General features: G+C 42.7%; 1 protein-coding gene across 1 annotated transcript in view; it reads left to right on the top strand.

Moving 5' to 3' along the window:
* NUP188 (nucleoporin 188) overlaps positions 1 to 19,439 on the top strand; it is a 3,305,077-nt gene that overhangs the window by 2,444,602 nt on the left and 841,036 nt on the right. The window contains exon 37 of the mRNA XM_044058121.1: positions 15,755 to 15,847. Coding sequence (XP_043914056.1) covers positions 15,755 to 15,847 — 93 coding nt within the window. The remainder of the gene's footprint in view (positions 1 to 15,754; positions 15,848 to 19,439) is intronic.

Genomic DNA, 19,439 nt, shown 5'->3' with positions numbered 1-19,439 from the left:
CACCAGTGCAATCCCCAGATCTCATTTGCCACGTCGACGAGTTCGGATGTGCTTCTCTTGGCTCTGGCTAAGTTTTTGAAAATTTTCATTAGTCTAGTACCTTTGCATAATTATTGTATATATATATATATATATATATATATATATGTATATATATATATATATATATACATTATAGGACTTGTCTTTAGTGCCTTGTGGTTGTTGTGTGACCTTTTTAGTGGTATCCTGTGTACCAGTAGTTAGGCACAGTTGCGCTTTACCTAAACCGCTAGTTTGGCGGTTTCACCTTTCAATTCTCATTATTCTAGTATCTTTGCATAATTATTGAATTTATACATTATAGGACTTATCTCTATTGTCTTGTGGTTGTTGTGTGACATTATTAATGGTATCCTGTGTACCAGTAGTTAGGCTCAGTTGCACTTTCCCTAAACCGTTAGTTTTGGCGGTTTCGCTTCTTCCTGTTATTCAGTTAGGATTTACCTAAACTGCCTTGGGGATTTGTTTGACAAGTTTGTTAGTTTCCTGTAGTCAGTCGTTAGACAAACTTGTCTTTTTTCTTGTCTAGAGTATTAGTTGGCGAGTTTGCCATTGTTAATCAATAGGGGCTGCTATTGATTATTCCTGTCAAGCTTTTTTGTTGACTGGTGGTCTTTAGCGGGGATCCGCTAAAGTCATAATTTCTTATTCTGTTAAATTGCTACCCTTGAGCAAGTGTGTGTGTGTGTGTGTGTGTGTGTGTGTGTGTGTGTGTGTGTGTGTGTGTGTGTGTGCGCGCGTGCGTGTGCGTGCGTGCGTGTGTGTGTGTGTGTGTGCGTGTGTGTGTGTTGTCTGCTTGGTCTGCTTAAATTAGAAGACCCGGTTCTTCACAGGGCTAGGCCCGTTTAACTTAGAGGACCTAGTCCTAGTGTTGCTTCCACTGTAATTGTTAAAATATTCTCCTGTGTGACTGACTCTATCTAGGGTTTAGTGGAAAATCTGGGTTTCTATCTTACACCAGGCTAGGCCCGTTTAACTTAGAGGTCCTAGTCGTTATGTTTTTTCGTCTGTAAGGCTAGGCCCGTTTTAGAGGACCTTGTCCTCAGTCGTCGTCTTCTCTTTCCTTTGATTGCTCGTGGGTTTTCAATCTCTAAGGATAGCAAGGAGCACAAACCCTCTGGGTTTAAAAAATGTATGGTGCTCCCAGAAAATGTCTTTGACTGATGGCCACAGTAGCTGTGTCTACTGTTTGGGAGCCATCCATTTGCAAAAATCATGTTTGTTTTGTCATGCTTTCTCTCCTAGAGTGTTGCAGGAGAGAAAGAACAAACTGATACTCGGGTCATTTGAAGCCAACCTTCGTGGAAGCTTTATCTGGCTCTTCGGCTTTCTCGTCTAAGTCCTGTAAGTCAAGAGCTGATTCAAAATCTAGTGGTGCAAAAAGGCCTTCTCCGGCACCAGCTACTGTTTTGGAGCCGCCTGCCAAATTAATAAAACCTGCCTCCTCGACTCCTCAGTCTTCGGAGCCGAAGGAGAGCACTGTGGTTTTGGAGTCGGTCACAGATACTTCGGTGCCAACTGCGGAATCCTTACTAATAGTTGACTCTGCTTCTCGGAGCCGGTCTATAGAGTCATGACAGGTTTCTGTGATGGTCAAATCTCCAGTGCCTGCTAGGTCGAGGTCCCCAACCTTATCTTCCAGGAGTCTTTTGGAAGAAGATGTGGAGAAGGTAGTACTGAGACTCCTCAAGTCATCTGCCCTGCCTAAATGTTTATTGGCTCCGACCCAGTCGGTCTCAGAGCCACTCGAACCAGTCTTATCTCCATCCATGATTCCTCCTCCGAGCCATGTTCGGTTTTCGGAGCAGGAGTGCTTGTTTCCAATGGAGGAACCCTCGGTTCTGGCTCCCCTTGCTGTTGCATTGGAGCCGAGTTCGGCTCCAACACGTTCTGCTGCATCTGTTGTGTCCAGGGACCGAAGCTCTTCTGGCGGCGCTGAGGGGGAAGTTTTGAATCGATCTTTGTCAGTTCGGAGCCTTCCTCTCTGTGCTTCCGCCAGGGTGAGCTCGGACCCTGCATCTATCTCGGAGCTGATGGCTCTGGCTCCGGCACTGTCCTTTGTCTCTTCGGAGCAGGGGCTGTCTTCGGAGCCGGAGAGATTTGCTTTTGAGGTGTTGAGGAATGTGCTGTCACAATCTACAGCCCCTGCCAGTGGTACAAGCAGTCTTCCCCCAGGGCTCCCACTTTGGTCTCAGTCCCTACTCTCTCAGCAGACAGCAGAGACCCACAGCCTCAGGCGCCACCGGCTGATGGCCCCCACTCTTCCTGGGCATCCCCAGAAGGTCCCTTTGAGGAGCCCCCGTGGAAGAGAGTATGCAAGAGGAAGCATATTGACTCCCAGGATGAGTCGCTGACATTGGATACTGACCTCGATGAGTCGGAGTGGTCCCCCAGGTCGTCCCCTGATGTCTCCTTTGTGGACATTCTAGAGATCCTTAAACAGAGGTGCGACTGGCCCACTGTCAAACCTTCTGTTGAGGAGTCAGTGTACCTGAAGGCTTTCGGGTCTCAACCCTCTGCCACTTGGGTGTCTCCACCTTTCGACGAACTAATGGATCTGGTTAGTCGGAAGGTGTGGGATACTCCTGATGCCGTGGAGCCAGTACCTAGAAGACCAAATAAGTTCCTGTCTGCCCCTCATGGAAAATAATTCTTGACTAAGGGCGTTCCTGTAGATGCCATAGTGGTGGTGGGAGCCACGAAGAAGGAGTTGGCAGAGACTTCTTCCTCTGTACATCCGCCAAACAAGGAGTCTCGACAGATGGACAGATTTGGAAAGTGCATTTTTAGTTCAGCAGCCTTTACACTTCGATCCCTTAACTATCTTACCCATGTCACACGGTTGCAGAGGGATCTCCTCAAGGAATTGGGAGATTCCATACAGGGTGCTTGTCCTGAGAGAGACCCGGATAGGTTATCTGCTCAGTTATCCACCCTAAATTCCTTAGTTAACTCCTCCATGCGACTCATATCTCATGCGGCTGATGGAGCGAGCAGAGCAGCGGGTTCAGGAGTTGCCCTTAGGTGCCACTCCTGGATGCGCTTGTGTAATTTTGCAGAGCCGTTTCAAGTCCACCTTCACCAACGCCCCATTTGATGGTTCCTCCTTGTTTGGTTCCAAGGTGAAAGATACACTCACTCGGTGTGAACAGGAAGGAAAGACCCTCTCTGCCGTGGGAGTCCATTTTACCGTCCCCTCTCGACCATACCTCAAAGGTCAAAGGGGAGGTGAGATGTGGTTCAAAAAGTCCCAGCGAGCCTTTCTGGACACAGAGTGAATCGTCCTTTAGAGGCAGAGGAGGAGGAAATAGTAGACGTCGCCCTAGAGGCAGGGGCGGTCCGCAATACCAGCAAGGCCGCAGTTATTTTCGAGGGCGGCCTTATCAGCGCTCCTGATGTGGGGCCCGACTGCATTTCTCTGGGACCAGTCGGGGGTCGCATCTCTTTGTATCCAGAAGCCTGACTAAATTTAACCCAAGACAAGTGGGTACAAAGAGTCTGTTACCAGAGGATATATCATACCCTTTTCCCTTCCACCATTTGTTCCCAAGAAGATCCCAGATGTTCCACCCAATCTCAGGGATCAGGCAACTGTGAAGATCAAGTTGCTCTTGAAAAGAGTCATCCAGCCTGTTCCAGCAGACCAGATAGGATCCGGAACTTACTCCAGGTTTTTTTTAGTCCCAAAACGAACCGGAGACTGGAGGACAGTATTGGACCTCAGCAGATTAAACGAATCCGTGAAAAAGGACAAGTTTTGGACGGTAACACTGCAGTCGATACTCCCTTTATTAGGGAAAGACTATTGGATGTGCTCTCTAGATCTCCAAGATGCCTACTACCATATAAAAATGGACAAGGCATCAAGGAGGTATCTGCGCTTCTGGCTGGGAGCCAGCCATTATCAGATGTTCTTCGTCTTCCCTTGCTGCAGTCCTGACTATTGGGTATAGTCCGCGTCCCAGTCGGCCCGAATACCAGAGTATAAGGCTGACGTCGGTCATGGCGCCTTAGACTGACGTCAGTACGTCAGGGTACTAATGCGCATGACCGACGTCATTTCCTCAGTCTTTTTTGCCGCATGGTCCGATGCAGAAGCAATTTTGCGAGTGCAGGTTGGCGTTCTGAGATTTTCCGAAACCGGAGTTTCAGACCGAAACAGAGTTGGCTAAGTAACCCGTTGGGAACATTTTGGTTTTTCTTGCCTCAGTATTTAACCGGATGTCAGAAAAAGTGAATAACTGTATTTCTTGTGGGAAGCAGATACCGCATAGGGATTATCATACATTGTGTATACCTTGTTTAGGGCCTGAGCACGACGTTGTTGGTTGCCGCTCTTGTGCTAGATTTAACAAGCGCACTATTAAGAGGAGGCTTGATTGTGCTAGGTTAGTGTTTGGGAAGCGTTGCAATTATAATATGCCGTCGGATGCTCCGACGCCCGCTTCATCCAAGAAGCGCAAGGACAAAACAGTGAAGCCTAGGGGTGAGGAACCGGCAGTCCCGGACGTCGGTTCTTTAGAAGGCTCAGGGGAGCCAGAGGTTTTGCCAGGAGTCTCTATGGAGTCTCAGGCAGATACTTTACTGTTACAGGATGTGCCCTCTCAGGAGGTAGGCCAGGCTGAGGGGGCTTCTCAGGTAACTGTTCTTCCCTCTCTTCCCAAGGTTGTTAGGGCCTCTCCTTCTGTTGCCAAAGCTTCTTTTAGAGGTAGGCCAAGTTCAGCTTCTGTGGGGGCTTCTCCTAGCATTTCGGGCTCTGTGCCTAAGAAACATATGCTTAAAATGGCAGAAGATTTGATTACTCTGATTAGAGGTTCTATGCCCCCGCCTGATAAGAGGCCTAGGGTGGAACAGGAGTTTGATAGTTTTGAACAGTGTTCACAGGCTTCAGAGTCTTCTGTGGAAGACTTGCAAGAGTTTCCTACTTATTCTGATTCTGATGTGGATGATTCCACTCCTACAGCTTCTCCTCCTGAGGATTTTTCATTTTCAGAGACTCTTCACTCCATGAGGGAGCACTTTAAATGGGAAGGCCAGGATTACTCTGATTCCAGGAAAAGGCTTAGGGAATTCTTGTTTTTACCCCAGCATAGGCCCTTAGCTATTCCTCCTGTGTTGAATGTGGTGGAGGATGTTTTTGCAGAGGCTTCCCTGAACCCTGACTCCTTGCCTCCTGCTCCTGTTAAGCCGGATAGGTATTATAGGGTGCCCGAAGCTCATAAGTATTTGTTTAAGAGTCCTAGGGCGGACCCAGAAACTGTTTCTCAGGGGCCTAAAGGTGTTAAAGCTTCTGTGGTTAAAAATCCTGTACCCTCTGATAAAGAGGCTAGGGCTTTGGATAGGTGGGGTAAGAAAGTATATACTTCTTCCACTCTAGCCATGAGGGCGTTGAATTGTCAGTTTCATATGCTGAAATATCAGAATTATCTCCTTTCACAATTGAAATCTAAGGTGGATGCTTTGGCGGAAGGTATTGAATGTAAAGAATTGCTGGATTTGGTTCATGTGTCTGAACAAGTGGGTAAGCATTCTTTGCAGTGTGGTTTTGATGCTGTTCAGGCCTCCTCGAGGGTGGCTGCTACTAGTTCTGTTCTTCGCAGACATGCCTGGTTGAAGGATCAGAATTTAGCTGAGCATGTTAAGACCAGGATTTTGGATGCTCCTTTACAGTCTGATGTGTTGTTTGGACCGCCTGTGGAAGCAGTTTTAAAGAAAATGGAGGACAAAGCTAAGTCTATGCAGACTGTTAAAGATTTTTGCAGGTGCAGCCTCCAAGTTTAGTAGAAATTGGCCTGCTAAGGGGTGGACATATCCTGCTTATGGTTCCCAGTCTAGGGGTAGGTCTAGACGTGGTAGGGGCAGGGCTCAAGGTTCGTTTAGGCCTAGATCAGACAGTTCACCTGCTCAGACTTCTGGTGAGGGCAGGGGTCAGTCCTTTCGTAAGCAGAACCACTGACCTGCCTTTTCAGCTGCCAGTGGATTCTCGTCTGGCAGCTCCTTTGGGAGGAAGATTGTCTCTTTTCAAAGAAAATTGGGATTTAATCACTCAAGACAGATGGGTGCTGGATATCATTCATCACGGTTACAGATTTTATTTCCACACAATGCCCCTTTCAAAGGCATGCCAGATGTTCCTCCTCCACAAAGAAAAGAGGCTCACAAGCAAGTTTCTCAGTTACTCCAGATAGGGGCCATTCAGCCAGTCCCTGTATCAGAAAGGGGCTTGGATTTTATTCTCGCCTGTTCCTAGTACCAAAGAAGGGGAACACGTGGAGACCAATTTTGGATTTATCTATCCTCAACACTTATCTGGACATTCCCAAGTTCAAGATGTTGACATTACAGCAACTGTTACCTCTGCTGGGCAAGGATCACTGGATGGTAACTTTGGATCTCAAGGAAGCTTACCTTCATGTGCCTATAAGGCTAAGTTGCAGAAAGTATCTGCGGTTTCGAACTGGAGATTTTCATTATCAGTTCTCTGCATTGCCCTTTGGCTTATCTACTGCGCCCAGAGTATTCACAAAGGTTCTGGCTCCAGTGATAGCTTACTTCAGGCTTCAAGGCATTCAAATCTATCCTTACTTGGACGACTGCCTGATTCTGGCTCAAGAAAAAGAAGACCTTTTACAGCATCTGGAATATGTCATAGCAGTGCTAAGATGCCTAGGGTATTCTGTGAACGAAATAAAGTCCAGTCTAGTACCCTCTCAAGACATGTGCTTTCTGGGTGTGAGACTGAATACAGCAGCCCAGATGGCCTTTTAACCCCGGACAAACAAAAGAGTCTGTCACTTTACTTCCATCAACTATCTCATCAGTCCGTGCTGACTGCAAGGACAGTCCTTCAAGCATTAGGGTTCATGGCATCTTGTATTCTGGTGCTTCCCAATGCCAAACTGCATATGAGGAAGCTGCAATGGTATCTCAAAATGTATGGACACAGCACTGCCAAGATTTCGACACTGTCATTCACATAATACCTTGCCTTCAAAAGGAATTCTTGTGGTGGGCTCAGGAATGTCACCTAAACAAGGGACTCTCTGTGACCCGGCCAGAGGCGAGTCAGATTTTAACGACAGATGCCTCGGACACTGCTTGGGGAGCTCATCTAAATGGAAAGTGGATACAAGACAAGTGGCCTGCCAGACTACAGCATCTACATATCAACATGAAGGAGATGTTAGCAGTCCAGTTTGCATTGATGGCTTTCAAGGAGTTACTTCTTCCAGGACAGGTGTTGATTCTAACAGACAACACAACTGTCATGTGGTACATCAACAAGCAAGGGGGAACACATTCTTATCCTCTATGCAGGCAAGCAATGATTTTATGGGAGACTGCGTTAAGCCTGCAACTCACTCTTCAGGCAAGGTTTCTGCCAGGAGCACAGAACTCCCTAGCAGATGTATTAAGCAGACAAATCATGGATCCCCACGAGTGGAAACTGGATCTTCATGTATTTCAGAAATTGACAGTGTCATGGGGAACTCCAGACATAGATCTGTTCGCTTCTCCACTAAACCACCAGCTGCCAAAGTATTGCACAAAGGGGTTTCATCACACAGCTTGGAAAGTGGATGCTCTGTCTTTCAGTTGGAAAAACCTTCATGTCTATGCCTTTCCACCTCTGCCTCTTCTTCCAAAGGTATTATTAAAGGTCAGACAAGACAGGCCAAGGATGATTTTGATAGCTCCAGATTGGCCTCGGCAACACTGGTACCCACTTCTACGGAGTCTTGTAAAGAAGCCTCCATGGCCTTTACCTCTGATTCCTCATCTGTTATCTCAGAAGGACGGTCATCTGCTCAATGTCAAGCTTCAATCTCTTCATCTCACAGCTTGGCATATTCTGTGTTGAAGCACAGCAGGTCTCAGCTTCCTCAACAAGTTTTAAATGTGATTATGGAAGCTAGAAGGCCTAGTACTAGGAGAGTGTACGCAGAAAAATGGAAGAGATTTTTATTTTGGAGTACAGCAAAGAATTTGGAGATTTCAGAGCCTAATTTGAGTGTGGCTCTTCAATATCTTACTGAATTGTTGGACAAAGGTTTGTCCTTCTCTTCCATAAAGATTCATGCTGCAGCAATTTCAGCTCACTATGATTGTGACCCACCTTTGTTTTCGCATCCTTTGTTCAAGCAGTTTCTTAGAGGGCAAAGAATATAAGACCCCACGTAGAGCTCCTACTCCTGCTTGGGATCTCAATTTTGTGTTGGAAAAACTTACTCTACAACCTTTTGAGCCTGCAGCTACTGCTGAATTGAAATATTTGTCATGGAAGACTGCTTTTCTGTTGGCTATTACTTCTGCAAGAAGGGTGTCTGAGTTGCAGGCCCTTATGGCAGTAGAGCCCTTTTGATTTTCCATAAGGACAGGGTTTCATTACGTACTAATCCTTCCTTTATGCCTAAGGTGGTTTCTAGTGTGGCTTTAAACCAAACTATTCATTTGCCTACGTTTTTGCAGATCCTCAAAATAAAGGGGAAAAGATTTTGCACACTTTAGATGTACACAGGCAATTGCGTTATTATTTGAGCAGGACTAAGAATTTTAGGCAGTCTCAGCAGTTACTTGTTTCTTTTGCTTTGAGTTCACAGGGCAAGCCTGTGTCAAAACAAACTATTTCTAGGTGGATTGGCTTTTGCATTGCATTTTGTTATTCCCATCATGGCAAAGAGGTTCCAGCTGGGATTAGGCTTCATTCCACTAGGGCTACTGCCACTTCAACAGCATTTCTAAGGGGGGTGGCAACTAAGGATATTCTGGAAGCAGCTACTTGGAGTTCAGTGCATACTTTCTCTAGGCATTATCACCTGCCTATATACTCTAAGACTAGGGCTGGTTTTGCCACAGCTGTTTTACAAGGCATGTTGTCAGCTCCTGCTACTTTATGATTTGCCAGCCTCCCTTACCTCTGCTTTGGGATTCTACCCAATAGTCAGGACTGCAGCAAGGGAAGACGAAGAACATAGTACAGTTTTGTACCTACCATAAATGTAGATGTTCGAGGATTCCCTTGCTGCAGTCCAATTTACCCTCCCTCCTTCCCCTCTGTGTTTCGGGGTGGTTGTGTAGGTGAGTTTACATGCTTATATTTTTTGTATATATGGTTGTATATATTGTACATGTTTTTTGGTGCAGGTTGTTTTTGGGACTTGTCTTTTTGGGTCTTCTGACATCTGGGGCAAGAAAAGACTGAGGAAATGGCGTCGGTCATGCGCATTAGTACCCTGACGTACTGACGTCAGTCTAAGGCGCCATGACCGACGTCAGCCTTATACTCTGGTATTCGGGCCGACTGGGACGCGGACTATACCCAATAGTCAGGACTGCAGCAAGGGAATCCTCGAACATCTACATTTATGGTAGGTACAAAACTGTACTTTTCGTGCTCTACCCTTTGGTCTTACCACAGCTCCCAGGGTGTTCACCAAATGCATGGCAGTAGTGACAGCTCATCTGAGACGTCAGGGATTCCAGATGTTTCCGTATTTGGACGACTGGCTGCTGACCACCCCCACCAGGGATATACTTCTCCAAAACACGGACATCACCATCCAACTTTGTGCTCAACTAGGGATCTCCATAAATTGGGAAAAATCTGCATTACTGCCCTAGCAATCTGTGATTTTTATAGGCGCAGAGGTAGATACAGTGAATATGACAGCTTGTCTTCTCGCTGAAAAAGCACAAAACCTCGTCTCACAAGTTCAGCGACTTCTCCCACTTTGGAAGGTCAAAGCAAAGTGGATTCTTCATCTTCTTGGAACGATGGCCTCAACCATTCTGTTAATACCTCTAGCCAGATTGCGTATGAGAATCCTTCAATAGCTCCTATTCTCCCAGTGGTCGTTCCAATACCTACCGCTGAATCACTCTATTCTGCTGATAGAATCATGCAAAAAGGACCTCCATTGGGGGATAGCCCACAACAGGTTGTTCACGGGAGCTCCATTTGTGCCTACCCAACCCATTGCCACTGTGTCCACGGATGCCTCTCAGGTCGGGTGTGGGGGCATTATCTGGGCAGGATGGTTCACGGTACATGGTAAGAACATGAGGCTCATCTGCATATCATCATTCTGGAGATGAGAGCGGTGCTTCTGGCATTGCAAGCACTTCAGGACCTTCTTCCTCCAGGGATGATTGCGATACAGTCAGACATGTCGGTTGTGTGCCAAACAGGGCGGTACCAGATCTTACCCACTCTGTCGAGAAGCCATGCAAGTTTGGGAATGGGCATTTTCTTCCCAGTGCTTTCTGGTGGCAATGCACATTCCGGGGACAACCAATGTGATAGCCGACAAGCTGAGCCGAGCAATCTTACTGCCCCACGAGTGGTCTCTAATGGGAAATAGTGAAACAGATTTTCTTAAAATGGGGACAACCTTGCTGCGACCTTTTTACCAGTCCAGTCAATGCCAAGTGCAGCAACTATTTTTCCCTAATTCTCCCTCCGGGGGAAGCACCCAGAGATGCTCTGGCACACGCTTGGCCCATGGGACTTCTCTATGCCTTTCCTCCCTTTCCTCTAATCCCCAAAGTGATACAGAAAGCCAACCGACTGGGAAGCAAGTTGATCCTCATTGCTTTTTATTGGCCTCATCAGGTCTGGTTTCCCTTCCTCGAGCCTCTTCTGGATGATCCTTGGACCCTGTTCCAGATCTACTGACCCACATGTCGGACTTGCTACACCCCTCTCTCCACACCCTGAAATTGACAGCTTGGCTGATCCAGTTCCATGTCTAGTCAGGCTTCATGATGTTTCATTGTCAATGTCCCATATTCTTTTATCCTCTCACAAACCATAAACCAGAAGGCTGTATGACAGCAAGTGGAAAAGGTTTTCTATTTGGACACGGAAAATGAATGTGGATCCTTACACCGTTCCTGTTCCAGTAATTCTGGAATTCCTCTCTGAACTTTTTCAGCAGGGATCTGCCGCAGCCACCATCAAAGTACAGTTGGTGGCTATTTCACATTTTTATTTGGGAGCTCCAAATGTTAACCTTATGTCACATAAGTTATGTAAAACCTTCTTGAGAGGAGCCAACTTGCGTAGACCACCTTTACAGGAACCTGTGGCTTCTTGGGACTTAAAGTTTGTGCTGTCCAAACTAACATCCTCTCCTTTTGAACCATCTCATTCAGCTTCCCTAAAGTATTTGTCTTGGAAGACTGTGTTTTTGGTAGCTATTTTTTTTTGAGCTACATGCTCTGTCTATTAAACCACCTTATTTAGTTTTTCATATAGACAGGGATTCTTTACATACTAATCCTTCATTTGTCCCCAAAGTTTGTTCTGCAACATTGAATCAGTCCATTGAACTTCCAGTCTTCTTTCCCAATCATAGCAATGCAGCAGAATGCCGTTTTCACCAGTTAGATGTTCACAGACAGCTGAGTTTCTATTTGCAATGGACCAAAGAAATTCGGAAGTCAGACCAGTTGTTTGTTTCCTTTTCTGATTCCAGATTGGGTTTGCCAGTTTCTGAGGTGACATTGTCTAACTGGATTTCGAGTTGCATAGCTTTCAGCTCGGATGGCAGATCCTTGCCCCACAGGATCACAGCTCACTCTACCAGGTCTCTGTCTACCTCTGCAGCCTTCCAAGCCAGGGTACCAATTGATCATATCTGTGCAGCAGCTACATGGGCTACCCCTCACACCTTTATTACTCATAAGTTGGATTTGACTTCTGTGCTCAGGCGTATCTTCCAATGAGCCACCCAAGAATTAGGTGCTAAGGAATGCTGTCCCATATGTAAAAATGAAGTTGAGATTGGACTACCTAACATGAAGACGTTATGTACTCACCATAACATTCCATGTTGGTAGTCCATCTCACCGTTCATTTTTACCAACCCTCCCTCATGCTCCCATCCTGGGAGATCTGGAGATAATATTATAAATTTCTTAGTTGGCGACCCTTTAGTATTGGCTTGTTGGTTAAGGGTTTCTTTCTATCTCTTTCTTTTGCTAGTGAGCAGCAAATAAGATCTGGGGGTTGCACTGGTGCACCATGGGATACCTGCTTAGCCACGAGCCAGCCAGAATTCTTTGAGCTTGAAAATCGGCTGAGTCGGAGCCAAGGATCGGCTCCGAACCCATATGTAAAAATGGAGGGTGAGGTGGTCTACCAACATGGAACGTTATGGTGAGTACATAACTTCTTTTTTTTTTTATATGTCTAGTTCCAGCTTTTATGTTACATGTATATACTGCTCAGCAGGTTGGTCTTTTATGCAGGTTTTTCATGTCGTATCCATTTGAGCCCGTGCCGCATCTTACATAACTTTTTTTTGGAAGCCCTCAAACAGAGCAAGCAACCCCCCAAAGCCCCCCCCCTCTAAAGCCTGTTAACTTAATAATAACACACAAAACTGTATATTTTCGAATATTGAAGTTTTTCCTTCCTAATAAGAACAAAAGTTCTAAGCTGATAGCCACACAGACAGGCTAGAGTTAACCAAAAAGAAAGGTTAGTCATGCCAAGAAGCATGGTACAGCCTGTGCTGATTAGTAAGTGATATTTGATTTTTATCTATCTTTATAGTTCTCCCAGCTGAGAACATTTGAATGCTTTCAGTGAACACTTTCTCCAAGCCATTTCTGTTTATCAAATTTCTTCTAGTAACATGCAAACCAGACTCAAAACTGCTAGGGGTACCTTGTTTACCAGAAAAAAGTCATGTAGTACTCAATATTCATTTTCATTTACATGCTTTGTAATAAACTTGTTACTGGATAATGTCTAGGGTCTTAACCCAGTCATTCCTTTATGCAAGCATGGAAAAAAGCACACTGATTTTTCTTTTGTCATACTCTCTTAACCAGACTCTTCCTCTTCCCGTCTTGTTTACATTGCAGTACCTACATTTCTTAAAACCGAACAAAGAAAATGAGAAAAGAGAGAAAAAGAAAAACAAAAGCATCTGTTTGTTAGTATCTCCACTGAATTTAAAACATTGAAAAAACTTTGTGTAGTTGGTTTTATCTTATCTTTAAAGCTCTCCCTGCTGGGAAAACCCCTAATTACTTTCAGAGAACATTGCCCTAGCCAATTTCTGTTCTTTTTCCCTCAGCCAATCCCCTTCCACTAGACTGTCTCCAGTTTCTCTTTATCAGATTGTCTCCTTGGAGACATGAGAACCAGACAGCCAATTTCTCTTTATCATATTGTTTCCGTGGAAACATGAAGACAAGCTGCAGAATTGCTACTAAGTATACATGCATTTGCTATAAAAGCCTCATAATATTCATTATTTTTTCATTTTCTTGCTGTCTCTTAAAACATCAGTCTAAGGTCCTTAATTCAGTAATTTCCCCATGCAAGCATGAGGAAAAGCACATTAATTTTGTCATGCCTTTTTAATCAGGCTGTTTTACGTTGCATTGCCTGTATTTCTCAAAACTGTACAAGAAGAAAGAGAGAAGGCGGGAGGAAAAAAAATGCAGCTATTTACATTCACCATTACAATTACAAATGGCATGCAAAGAAAACCATACACCACAAATACAGTACTATTAAGAAAATAAAATGTTTTCTTTACTTATACATTTAACTTTCTTCCCTTCCCCAAAGCATTTTTCCTAACATTAATGACATGAAGTAGGGCATATAGTTTCCCACACCAGTCCATCAAATTTTGAAAAAGTCCAATATTTCCAGATTTTCTTGTTCTGTCATATTTCCCAAATATAATTATTGCATTGTAATCCCACAGTAAGTTACTGGTTTTATTACTCCTCTTCTCCATTGCTCATGTCCTGTCTCAACTGCATTTCTCGTGCTCCTATCCTTCTCTTCATTTTCTGTTGAAATACTGGAAAATGTATCACAGGTGCAGTCTCTCTATGATCTTTATTACCAGTAGAACAAGAAGCAGAATTCTCCTCCTGTTTCACAGCTCAGTTTTTGTTGGACAAACTTTTGTATTTCTTACTTAACATACACTTCATCATAAAATGATTTTGTCCCTCCAGGCAAGAATACCTTGAAGACAGCTGGATACAGCAGTTTGAATCACACACCTGTGTCCCGACATGCCCTGAATAACGGAATGAATTTACTCCTGTTCTGGCTGGTGTACTATGAGTAATCATTCTCCACAAACACACTGCTGTCTCCCACTTTCAGTATTTTGCCCTTCTGCCACAGTTTTGTCAGAATCAACTCCTTCTGCTGGTAGGATTGCATCTTTATTATTAAAGGTCTAGTTTGCTTTCTTATAGCTAGGTTTGGAGGATACACACGATGTGACCTTTCAACTAACAACTCCTGCTGTGGAGTACCAGTCCAGTTGCTTATTTGTGAATTCATAAAATTAATGCAGTGTGTTCCTGTCAGCTTGTCTGGTATATCTGAAAATCTCTGGGTTTCCCTACGTGCTCTGTCCACCAATTCTATTATTTTTTCGAAACCTCTCTTCCTGAGCAGTTTCATATTCAGCCAGCCTTTTCTTCATTTCGACCTCTGATTTTTGCAGCTTTTTGTTTGTGTTGATATACTCCACCAGTGTTTTGTTCATTTTAACCTGGTCTGTATGCAGTTGTCTTGTATCTTCCTGTAGGTTACTGGAAGTCATGTCGGAATGTTGCATTGCTTTTTTGCTAAACAGTTGCAGAACTTTCACCAGTCTATGTTTCTTCCTCACTTTTTGTAGCTGATTTTTTTCCAGGTCTTCTGTATTTCTTTATTCCTGGCATCCAGGCATTGCACTTACTAGCCAATTACTGAAATGTACCCATAAACAAGTCTACTGGCCTTCTCTGGTGGGTTTGTTTTCACACTGGGGGAGCAAGAAACAAGCTGTTACTCTGTGTTCTGTCATCTTGGGAGTCCCTGGAAAGACTACGAAGCTTTGACCAAGACAAGAGAATGATATTTTAGAAGAGTGCCATGCTTATTGAGGTGACACCAATGGCCTAGCATTATGTGAATGGTATGTAATGTTTATCTAGTTCTGTATGTGTAGTTTGTGGGGAATGTTTATCTGCAACTGGGTATTGACAGCAACAGGTGCTATAAAAGAAGGTTAAAACAGTGTAACACATGTCTGAAAAGTAGTTGGTGGCGTTATTATTGGTAATCTTGGGTATTTCTTCCTCTGTGCTGTACAGAAAATTCTACTAAACTTGCCTGTGACTTTAATCTTCACACTAACAGGTATAAAAGTGCATTTTTTAGTACTACTTGCATGGGTCTGTGTATTGAAATATATTGTATGACCTTTTGAATTCCTTTTACTTAAATTTCCTAAGAAAGTACACAGTAGCCTTGTGGGAAAATGGGTGGTGAGCCATGCAGGGCCCATCCTTGCAAAAAAGCAGTTCATTTCAAGGTAGCACCTTCTAGAGTTGTATATACATGTTGTCAACCTAAGCAGCAGCTTCACAAAACATTTTGCCTCTGTATTCTAATGCTCTTGATATTATGTTCAAACAGATTAATGAGCAAGTTCTCCTGTTTGGCTTTTCAGTAAGTTGTGGGAATCCCACTTCACGTCTTCTGAGTGGGGAAGAAAGCTTGTGTAAAAGCCCTTGAAGGCAGTAGATTTCCTTTCTCATTATAATTTGCAATGTTCTGAAAAGTACTTCTTTAAATGATAGTGAAGAAAGTTTCAGTAGCAATTACCACTGATGAATAATGGCCCACAATACTGCTGTCATTGTGTGTGATCTTTTTTTTTCTTCTTTTTTTCATCAGGGAGCAGCAGCGATTGCAAGAACTGGTGTGTCACACAGCATATGTCTACCACTCTTGAGTGTTTATCAGCTTACCAACAATGGGACGGTTCAGGTTTGTAGCAGCAGCATAGTCTATGCAGATTGAAATGTAACCCTTTTTTTCTTTGACAGTTTGCTGGCCTGCCACTGTATTTATTTATTAAATAAAGGACTCTTCAGGTAAGTTGAGCAAATCTCACGAGATGACGCTCCATCATTAACACATTTGTCTCTACAGATTAGTTGTGCAAAACTCAATATGTGATCTTCCATCATTAAAACATTTTATGAGCCATTTTTAACATCCTTTCTGACTGTATAGCTGCTGAAATTGTCTTCTGAAACATGTCTTGACCTACTAGTTCCCATTTAATGGATGCCTCCATTAAAAGGGCAAGTGCTGCCAAGAAGAGCCATCATCTCGGCAGCCATGGTAGTATTTTATAAGGCATTATTGTTTGGAGTATTGTTATTTAAACATCTTTATCAAACGCACCATTTTAAAAAGTGACAGTTACATGTACAGTAACAGAAAAACTAATAAAATTTCCTTTCATGCAGTGTATATGCTTTCTTTTTAATAACTTTCATTCATTCCAAAATTACATAAATTATTTCTTCTTAACATCATTCTCCATGCACTGGCCCCACAAATGCCATTTATTTCTATGTAATTTGCTCTTCCCCTTTTCTGAAGATCTCGGCTACAATTCTTTTATCTCCTTTACAATATTCATTACTTCAGTTACAGTTGGTCTAAATTTTGATTTCCAATTTCTAGTAATTGCTTTTTTTGATAGCCAGTATCATTACACTTAGAAATGCCTACCATGTCTGAGGAATTCAATTCCTATATCCCAGCCCAAAAAATAATTTCCTTCATTACAACCATTTGCTTCCGCAACATTTCTGGTAAAGTATTTTATAGTGAAGCTTTAAAATCTGCAAACTCATTACATTCTGGGGGAAAAAAAAAACCTTTCCCAATTACTCTGTACCATCACACCTCAAGTATTTACAAGATACTGGAGGAGACATTATTTGAAGTTTGCTAGGGGTATAAAAATGCCCATGCTGACACTTGCAAGCTAAAAAAACCTAGCATTTTTTAATTAGACCTCCGAAGCATACAGATCGATGTTCCTTTGTATATTACCTTTCCATTCTCTCTCCCCAGTCTTTTCTAACCTCCTCTGATTGATTCTTATAGTTAGTATATGCAGTATTTTATATGCCCTACTAATTATAACTTTTTTCAACAGCAGTTTCGGTTCCAGACTCCACCAGAGCTGATCCTTAATTTTGCAGTCCCCTGCCCCTTTCTTTTTGACTATAGTCTGTTATGAATCCCTGGTAAGGAATTCAGATTGTAACCCACAGTCCAGACTTCTGCTTGGCCTTTTCACATTCTGTTACCTTTCCCTCTCTAGTTAGTTGCTCCAAAAACCTTAGTTCCTTTGCTGATTTTCTCCAGTAAATTCCAGCCCTTTGTTGCTATTTTCTATGCTCCTACATGCAGTCATACCTTTTGGTAGAATCTCTTTTCTCCATTCGTGTATTGGCATAGTTCTTAGAATACTTCCTAACACTTTATGAATGTAATATTCTGTATGGCGGTGGTGGTTATTCTCCTTAAAGACCTGCATCCAAAATCCTACTTTCTCCTTACATCTTAACCCCCCTCTCCATTTCATCATTTTCCATTGCCACCTTGATTTATACCTTCTGCTTGTGTTATGTATATGAGCTTTAGTTGCACACTCTAATGTAGCCATTCAAATCAGGTAATCCTAAAGCACTTTGTTCTATGAGGAGAGTCAGCTTATCCCATTTGACACTTGGCCCTGTTCCCTTCCTAAATAAAATTTCTTCAACTATTTATTAATTATGGTCCACAGCTTCTCCTGACCTATGTATAAAGCTAAAGAGCCTAGCATCATTTTCACTACTTTTGTTTTACTTATCCATATCCATAATGAAGAGCATTCAGATTTTCAGTTTTTGTATTATCTTTTGTTTAGTGTATTCCCTCATATCCTTAGCTGCCACAATAGAATCATTTTTAAATAACTGCACATACATACCATGTCTTCAAAAATATGGGTAATGCAGAACCAATCCATGTGCAAGTTTTATCATTTACTGATTTAGCCTTTGTTTTATCTTCATTTATTTTATATCCTGAAAACACTTGAAAACTGTCTACAAATGTTTCACAGTGCTAAAGTATCATTTTCTGGATCTGTCAAATGCAAAATATCTGCAAATAAATCTAACTTTTCTTGATTTCCATGCCAGTTATTTCTTTGAATTTGAGTGATTTATTTGTTTGGTGTAATGGCTCTGAATATAAAACAAGTAACAAAGGGGAAAGAGGACAGTCTTGCATGGTTCTTCTGTATAAACACAGCTTGTTGGAGAGGAACCCACTTACCTTAATTCTTTCCTTCGACCCTTCATGTATCCTTCTAATTAACCCCTTTATTCTATCAGAGAATGCAAATGCTGACATTGCCCTACTCACAATCATCCCATCTGGCTGTATAAAATGCATTCTCTGCATCAAGACCCACCAGAAATAGGGGTGTCTTCATATACTTTGGTTTCCTTTGGATTGTATTTGTTCTGTTAATGTTGTCAAATGTTTGCCTCCACTCTCAAAACCCACATTAATCCATATCTGTCAACTATTCTTTTAGCTAGTATAGACATAAACTCTTTAATGTCATAGTTTAAAACTGAAATGAGTTTATATGAAGTAGGGTCTGAAGGGTCGTTACCCTCTTTGAATGGTATAACCACCACAGTTTTCTTCATAGATGCTGGTTCTTCTCCCCCACCCTTTTACCATATTGTTAAACAAAGCCTTCTAGACCTTTATTATTTTCTTGCCTCCTAACATCCATTGGAGTACCATCCATTCCTGGAAACTTCTCTGTTAATTAGTTATCCATCACTTTTTATCTTATCCCTCCCTGTGTTAGCTATTAATTGTTGAATCTCATCTGCCTCTAACCTTGGTACAGTAAGTCTTCCATAAATGTTGCCATTGGAGCCTTTTCTTGTTTTCCACATTCCACTGCTTTATCCAAGTTTCCTTAAAATTTCTGAAATGTCTGTAGTGCCTCTGTAGGATCTCTAGTTATGTTTTGGTATATGCTTCCTGTGTATGGCAATAACCCTTTTTATTTTCTGCTGCCTAAGTTGTGCTAAATGTTTTATACTCTAGAGTTATCAAAAATAGTTGCTTAATAGCAACCTTTCTTAAACTTGTGCATATTGTACAGGTACTCCCTTATTTTCTCTTTAGCACTTTGTGCTTATTGTTGCTCTTGTTCTGCGAGATTCCTCTTATTCTATAATATTTGAACCTTTGTCAACCCCTCTGTATAATTTCTATTAATTTTCACCATATCTGTCACCATGTTGTTTAAACTCCCATTTTCATTTTATCTCACTATCTATCCCTTCCGAACAAACTTATATATTCCATAATAACTCACAAATCATTTCCACTACCCATTCTTCAAATTTCTGTTTAGCAGTGCCTCGTTTTCACTTCATTAACCTGCATCCTTATCTTGGTTTGTATTGGTATATAATCTGATATAGTTATTAGATTTGGGTTAACATCTTCAATTTGATACACATGCTCTAGTGTGATA

The sequence above is a fragment of the Protopterus annectens genome, chromosome 16.part0 (assembly GCF_019279795.1).
Source record: "Protopterus annectens isolate FY-2018-M chromosome 16.part0, PAN1.0, whole genome shotgun sequence".
Classification (NCBI taxonomy): domain Eukaryota; kingdom Metazoa; phylum Chordata; order Ceratodontiformes; family Protopteridae; genus Protopterus; species Protopterus annectens.
The sequence above is the reverse complement of the archived record's forward strand: the minus strand, read 5'-3'. Positions and strand labels throughout refer to the sequence as shown.